The following is an 8,244-nucleotide window of genomic DNA, read 5'->3' as shown; positions in this document are numbered from 1 at the left end:
ATATAATAGTTTTATGTAAAACTCCATTCACTTTGAAGATACAAAAGCTGAGCCCTTTTTGTTTGAATCAATGACATTGTCAGGACATTTGTATTGTCGCCGCACAGAGCAAAGAACAACCTTGTCATTGCCATAATTGCCTTGCAGGTAGGGTGAGGACCTCAGACAAATACCCACTGCCAGACTTTAATTATGACTTTCACTGGCATCTCTTTCTAAACTATAAGCCTTGCAGAGTTTTTGTCCCCAYTTGTCTGTGCTGGTATTACAGACATCTCTTTTTTTCTCTCTGAGTGCACTGTCATATTTCAGGGTTTTTTTTTTCTTAGTGCTTGGACTTTATTGAATACCATCGCCCATCTAGTCTCTGCAGAAAGATCACATGGGTCAGACTTCATGAACTGTTTTCAGAAAAATAAGATAACACCTTCCAGTGTAGTGAAGATGAAAACAAAAAGAATAGAAATGAAGGTAAAATATGGGTGGTAGGCTAAAAAAGACAGAATGACAGGCAGAGTACTGAAAAGCACATAGATTCCTGGTGAAAGTTTATGAATTGGAGATCCAAGAAAACAACAGAGGAAAAAAAGTTTAAAAAAAAAACAATTTGCCCGTAAACAGTCAAATACACACATTACCTAAAATGTGCCCATTTTACATCTTGCATTGGAATCGAAAATGGAAGAAAAGTAGAATGCATCAACAGCTAAACAATGCATTAATCTTCAACAGTTGTGTCCCAAACTGCACTGCTCTTCCATTGAATGTGCTGTCATTATTTCTTTTTTTTTTTTTTCGATTTTTGCCTTTAATTCTTAAAGCAAGAAAGCTCAGAGAACTTAAAACACAAAGTTGACTGGTATCAGTTGGCAAAGTAATGAATAAAAGTGCAAGCTAACAATAAAAAAAATCTGATAAAACTTTCTGCAAAGTAAGTTATTTGCTTGAGGAAACAATAAACCTGCTGGTGATACCACTATCAATCCCATCAAGATTAAAATCCTGATTAAAACTAGATGATGGAAATATTAATTAGTTCAATAGCTGAAAACAAAATTAACTTCAGCAGGACAAGTTTACATGTTGTTTTTTTTTTTTTTTTGCAAGTTCTTGAATATCACTAAGAAATGTATTTTATGTACATTTTTTTCTGTTTCTTTGGTTAATTTAATGTTTACAAAACAGAATTCATGAACACTGACTAGATTAAATGCAACTACAAAGTGAAGTGTAAAACTTAAAATCGTATTTAACTCAGGCTTAGTATACATACTTTAGAAGAACACAGCCGGTGCCACTAGGGGGTGCCGTCCAAAACACCTGAATACTGGTTCTCCTGCGAGGAGTGCTCTCTGTCACTGCTGGAGGACAGTTAGTCATAAACTGTGTTTCTTCCTCATCGATGATCTGTAAAACAAACATGTATATAGTGCCAAATAAATTAGGGATCAACACAAAGGTTTGCAGGAAAGACCTTAGCAACATCAACATATAATTGTGTTCATCGGTTATTACATCGTCAACTAAATTGATCTTTTACAGTCTACATGTATTCAGAAACTGAAACTTTTAATATAAATCACTTCTTGGCCTTGGTACTTGTCAATCTCCTGAAGTTTCTTTTTGATGTTTCTATTGCTTTCAATCACGGCATGTGTCACTACTGTTTTTTTACAGATACTTTCCAGCCATTGCAGTTTGTTTAGTCATCGTGTATTTGTCTTTCTGGATGAGGACATCCTACAGGAACCCAGTCCTGTCACTCTCCACCACTGCAGGAGAAGTCTTCCAGTTGAACTTCCCCAGCCCACACTTGTCACAGATGTTCCTGCACACTAGTCAAGCCTCTATGGCTGGAGTATTTGTGTATGCTTTGACTGCCTGCATCTTAAACCCTGCTATTATGTGTGCAGGACATCTCTGAGCAGACTGCATCTTGGGTCCTTTCTGGAGAAGTAGACTAWGGCATCCATTGCTGTTGTGCGTAATAGCTGTTCTTGTGCAGCTATTTTTAGTGATTCTGTACTGTCTTTTAGTGCAGCCTTCTTTGTCTACTGTTAGAAAGTCTTGGTATAAGAATTTATCGATCTGAAGAGCAGAGGCTTAACATTTTATCATAGCCCTTCTTGTTCCTTCTCTTCCAGATTAGATATCTGCAAACTGAGGCATTCAAATGATGACTGAATACGATACACATTTCCATAAGTTCTGTTCCATTTAATGTTTTAGGCTTTTGCTTATTGACATAGGATATCCCTACATTTGATTTTATTTTTGTAGCACATTCCTGATTTGTTTAGTTTAAGAGAAGTTTTAAAGCATTGAACATTTTTTTTGCTCTGAGCATCAAAGAGCTTTTGCCTTTTTTTACTCCATCTCCTCACCTGCTGAACAATGCTACAGCTCTTGGCTCTCTGCATTGAAATCTCCCCCTGGCATAACTCCATTAGCCAATTTATGACACTTAGTGGTGGACAAGAGTCAAAATGAGCAATGCATCACACCATATGGCACCTCCAAGCTGTGATGCACTGCACGTCTTAAACTCTTTCACAGCTAGCATTAAGATTTTTTTTTTTGCACAGCAGCTCTCGGAAAACATGACCAGCCTTTGCACCTCACAGCTGCTGGTTTGTCTTTGGTCCTCGTGAACCTTTAGCTAATTTACTGACTGACCCTAACCAATATCTTCAATCTAGAAAAAAAGTCTACAATGATTCAATTCCAGTCATTTGTTTTACTTCAGCTTGTTTGCTTTGGTCTAACTTGTGTGGTTTTAATTGTGCTTTATAAAAAAGTGACACTGAAATGGATTGTTTGACCTCATCTGTGGCATCATCCCATTACTCAACTGAGCATCTTAAAGTGTCCGTGCGATCAAATTGTTGTAATAAATATGAAATTATAGTTTGAGTTGATGTGAATGTGTTTCAATGCCAGCTTTCTCTGAGGGACACTGAGGAATTCCCAAGCCAGCCAAAAGATTTAATCTGTCCAGCCAGTGTTGGCTTTAATCCAAGTTTTCCTCTCTGTGAAACATGTCCTTAATGCCTCTGCTTGGACTTGTCTGAAARCCTTTCTGACCAGATGGTTGGCCCACTGTCTTATTTTTATATGAAATAGTAGCAAGGCCAAAACCTACAGTGTTATGTCTACCCCTATGCCTTGCCTTTGACATTTTTTAGTTGAAATGGGTAGTGGTTAAAATACTCAACTCCAACATGAAACACCCTGTCAGTTCATATGCATTCTCATTTTAATAAATCTTTTTACATTTGGATGTAGAATGTTCATAAACAGCTTGTAAAATTAGTGTTTTGGCTTGCAACAGACAATGAAATACTACATTTTGTTGTTCAATTTGTAAAAAGAATAATGCCAAACATAAAAAAAACTGGACTACATGAAATAAGCCAATGACTTGTGTAGCAATTTAATACTTTATCATAGTAATATAATGTGTTTTTACACATTTTTAAAGTGTGTTCATCATAATCAACTATAGTGCTGAATATTTCTTGAAAAAGTTTAATAACTAGACTCCTTTGCTCTTCCCAAGAATCATAAAAAGAATTGGGGATGTGAAGATGCAAAACCGAGTGGGCCTAACAGAAAAGAAGATGAAGTGAGATTCATACTCTCCAAAAGATGGAACTCAGTAGGGCTGGGCAATAAATCAATAACAGTACATCGCAATAGACATGTAATCAATATCACTAAAAAAAAACAGGAACAATATACTGAAATATATTGCACATTGCATTTTTCAGCCATACCACCAGCCTTAGAACTCAGACACAATTTGAAGCTGTTGCATTTGTGATGTATCCCACAGTTTGTTACCATAGCACAGTGTTAAAACATTGATTGGCTGCAGACTCTGCCTGCCCATCTCACACTCCATTCTTGTCCCCTTGATGAAAAAAAGATCCTGAAATATACTGCACACCRTGAGATGTTTCATTATTAATAATATCATTAATATTATTTACATATACATTATTTTCTGAGAGTCTAGGAGTTCCACGATCATGAAACTTTCTAGGAAATATCATCCGACTACAACAAATTAAAAAATAAAAACAAAAAAAAAACCAAGCTTTTCACACTTGCCTTGACTTAGAATAGGAACTCTAAATGCATGATGGCCTTTAGAGTCAAGTTCACACCTGAAATGCTAAGCATCTCAATGATTTTAACTGCACATAAAATTAGATGAGTTGTGCCAGTGAACTAATATTCACTGCCCGGGGACCAAGAATCTATTTGATAGGAAGTGACATCAGGGCAGTAAGGACAAAGCACTTTCTCACTCCATAAAGCTGTCAGCAGAGAATTTCCTTTGTCATGCCATGTTTTGAATGAGTTCCCTTTGGAAGTCTGAGGGTGTGTGTGTGTGTGTGTGTGTGTGTGTGTGTGTGTGTGTGNGTGTGTGTGTGTGTGTGTGTGTGTGTGTGTGTGTGTGTGTGTGTGTGTTCAGAGTCAGTCAAAGACAGAATGAAAACAGGAATGTGACTGCTATGTGTGTGTTCATGAACGTAATGTGTTTGTAGCCGATCTGGATCTGACAGATTACACCCCCACTTTCTAACATGTTCCCATGGTTTTTAGCAGGCATCTCGAGTCGGCCTGGTGGAGCATCAACTCGTGTTAAAACCAGTCAAGTCTCATGCTAATTTCTTAAACTCCATCCGTAAAAAGAGGCAACCAATTTGTTGCAAAGTGACCCATGACCCTTTTCTTCCTATCCTGTTTTCAAACCAAGGCTTTTCTGAGGGTATAAGGAAAGCAGAAAAAAGCGGGAAGCGTTCCTGCATAACTTTTTAAAGATCACAGTTTTGCGTATGACAAACAAGCATGTAGCTTTGCATGGCTTGCTGAGTAATGTACAATTAGGTTAAACATATTGTTACAAAAAGCACAATTTCCACACAAAAAAAAGTGTTAAAATGTATTTGCTGCCCTAAAGCCACATCAGGCTGGGTTCACCCTTTATGTAGCCACACAGTAATTTGCCTTTTCTTGTCCTATTATCTCACTCATGCTGAGAAGTAATGTCTCATCAGACATTGCCAACATTCCCTGCTGGTTTCTACACTTGCCAAAAAAACATACATACACACACAGTGGCAGCTGACCTCCCCAGAGAGCTCAATAAAAGTGCTTTTCATCAAGTCAGGAGCTGCTCTGAGGTGGCTGAGATGGGGCACACCAGCAGATTTCAAATGAGCTATATGTTAAAATAAAGCTTGGCATTTTGTGTTGCAGAAACATTTCTGTTTTATTTTTATTTTCCAAGATCGAATTATGTATTTGTGTGCTTTCAAGACATAGAAGACAAACGATCATAAAAAGATGATTCAGCAGCTTTTCAACAAGTTCTTTTTGAATAACGTTTTATTTACGTTACTCTGTCACTTTCTGCTGGCAGTGAGACGGATGATCATTCACGGCTTTAAAAAAAGGTTTTTAGCTTCTGAAACTCTGACAGCAGTCTAATCAAAGCTGGCCCCACTACTTTTTCTTTCTTTCTGCCAGCATCCAAAAAGCAATGATTACACATCTGTCTTTAAGTTCTATCATTCCCTGAGCTCTCCGCACTCATTCATGTGCGTAGCAAAGTAAAGGAACAATTWAAACTGTGAAGTTCTTTCTTTCTATACTTCTGATCTTAGGGACCACACATGCTGCTGTTTTGCTAAGGAACGCGCTGAAATCTAACTCAAATAAGACCAGATGCCAATTTTTTTTTTCAAATGTCAGAGCTGAATAATAAGATGTTAGGTGCATTCAGGACAAAAATAAAATACTCTCTTTCTTCATGTCAAGGTTCACAGAGAGTTCCACGGCACAGCAGCAACTATTACAAGAGCCCGAGGACTGCTGTGAAAACTTCCACATTATCTAAAGTGCAAGCTTTGTTTATATAAGGATCTTTAATGAATGCATTTTAGGTCCAAAAAACACCTATAAAAAGGCTGCACACATGCATAGAGGTTTGACAGCATGTATAGTTCGTGGATGCTGCTTCATATAGAAAACAGCAATTTTAGGTATTATATACATGTTAAACTTGCTTTATTGGTTTATACTATTCCCCAATAGTTCCCTGCTACTTCTCTAATGATGAAACTTAATCCCCAGTTGCTCATTTATTTTCAAGTTCTTGAAAATTAAATCTCTTCGTAAACAGCAAAACCTCACTTGTAAAATGTCCTAAAGAAGTAACATCTTATAAAATGTTGCTCTTGTTCTAAAGTAAAAATTTTACACTTGGTTTCTTATCTACCTGTTCACACATATTCACACAGTGCTTCTTCTTAAAAGCATTCAGCCCCGCGTTCTTTATCACATATTCACTCACCAGCGAGCCCATCGGGAGCAATGCAGAGTTCAGGATTTGGCCAATGGACACATTGACACGTGAAGGATCTGACAGATTTGTCAGTCTTCAGACTGATAGGAGAGCCATAATAAGAACCATATCATGCACTTCAGAACCACAGCTCTCAGCTCTATGCCTCAACCTAAACTACATAAACTTCATTTGGAATATTATTAGAATAGAGTATGATATAAACGTGACATTTGACTAAAGCTGCCCCCTTTATTGCATATTTCCAACCATAAACTCTCCTGYAACACTCATACATACAATCCACCAATTGATCTTTTCTTTAGCAAACACCACTTCTCACACTGCATTTCAATCAAGAACGCCTCACGTTTGTTCATTATCTCATTAGCATACTGTGTCTGCACCAGTTTTCCCTGCCTTTTTTTTTTCTGTTTGAACCCTGAGCTCCTTTCCAATCTTCCCCTCCTCCCTTTAACACCCCAGCTGAACCTGGGTGCATAAAACTCTAATTAGCCTCTGAACTGCTTTAATTGTACACTTCCTACATGCACGCTTGCTTGTGAATATATGATTAAACTCTGCATGGGTTTATGTCAACAAACTGTGAGAGAGAGGAAACGCAAATTTGAAGAAGAGCTCAGGGTTGTCTGTATACACATATGCTGTTAGAGAAGGGGGAGCTAAAATAATCACAGCCTGACATTTAAAGGCAGGAGAGCTTATGTGCCGCGTACTGGAGCCCAGAAGAAGGATGGTGTTGATATTACAGCTACGCCAGGTAGCTAGTGTTATCTCAAATTTAAAAATAGCACCACCATAGCACAGAATTTAACGACAGCAAACTTTTCTCTCTTTTTTTTTTTTTTTTTACTCGAACTGTGTTTACCAGCAGCTACAGACACTGCCATTAACTTACCTGGAAATTTCCAGTATAGTCGTCATCCTTGTCTCCCTCTGCACCCTCCTTTAGAGCAATAAGGGTAAACCCTCTGAAGTAGGATGGGGTAGATGCAGTCAGACTCACTAGATGGAAACAAGCAAGAGGGAACTGCAGTTAAAAGAAGGAAAAACTGCAATCCTCAGTCTGACTCATGACAACCAGGGAGAAATAGAAACATGTAAGCCTGTAACACTATAAAACAACACCACAGATAATGTTTATTATGGCTGCAGACCACCCCTGGCTGGCACCAACACAGCAGATGTTTACATTCTAATTTCTGTGCAGTTTCATCCAATGTTGTTTACTCACTTGTGGTGAATTTGTTTTTATCATATTTAAAACAATTTCCCTCCAACTTTTTTATGAACATATAAACATACACAAGAATACAATAAAATGTTTTGCAATATAAAAATCATCAGTCATTTTAGCCACTTGTTCAAAAGAGTGAGAAGTTTACACTTTTTTAATTCCTACATTCTTCAACATGCCTTTTTATCAAAATATACATAGTTACCCTGTCAATAATCATATACTGCATCTGATCTTACATAAAAAACAAAACTGAATGCTATATTTATATAAATGATATAATGATTTTACATGTATTTTGCTATTTATGCATGTACTCCATCTTCCATATAACTATTTCAATTGATTTCGATTGTTCCACAAAATCCCTCCACAGGTCAAATTAACATAATCTTATTCTGACATTTGTATTCACAAGTAACAATTTCGGGGGAAAAAAGCTTTATTATTAAAAAAATAGAAGTTCTACATTTATATTATGAAGCAATAAAATCATAAACCTCTGAGCACCTTCAGTGATTTGGACATAAGCCAAAAAGATTGATTTCAAGTATATTTTTAAGTGTGTTTAAGAAAGCAACAGCAACTAAAAAACACTGGCTTTCAAGCCATATTTTATTCAACAGAAATT

At 37.0% G+C, this 8,244-nt stretch overlaps 1 protein-coding gene across 1 annotated transcript in view; it reads right to left on the bottom strand.

The window, feature by feature from the left end:
- Window positions 1-8,244, bottom strand: part of spon1a (spondin 1a) — a 51,458-nt gene that overhangs the window by 42,590 nt on the left and 624 nt on the right. Inside the window, exons 2-3 of the mRNA XM_014001894.1 lie at window positions 7,275-7,381; window positions 1,274-1,407 (exon numbers count right to left, since the gene is read on the bottom strand). Of these exons, the coding sequence (XP_013857348.1) occupies window positions 1,274-1,407; window positions 7,275-7,381 (241 nt within the window). The remainder of the gene's footprint in view (window positions 1-1,273; window positions 1,408-7,274; window positions 7,382-8,244) is intronic.

Source organism: Austrofundulus limnaeus, unplaced genomic scaffold (genome assembly GCF_001266775.1).
Source record: "Austrofundulus limnaeus strain Quisiro unplaced genomic scaffold, Austrofundulus_limnaeus-1.0 Scaffold10, whole genome shotgun sequence".
NCBI classification, from domain to species: Eukaryota; Metazoa; Chordata; class Actinopteri; order Cyprinodontiformes; family Rivulidae; genus Austrofundulus; species Austrofundulus limnaeus.
Note: the sequence above shows the minus strand (reverse complement) of the source record. Positions and strands in the feature narration are given on the sequence as shown.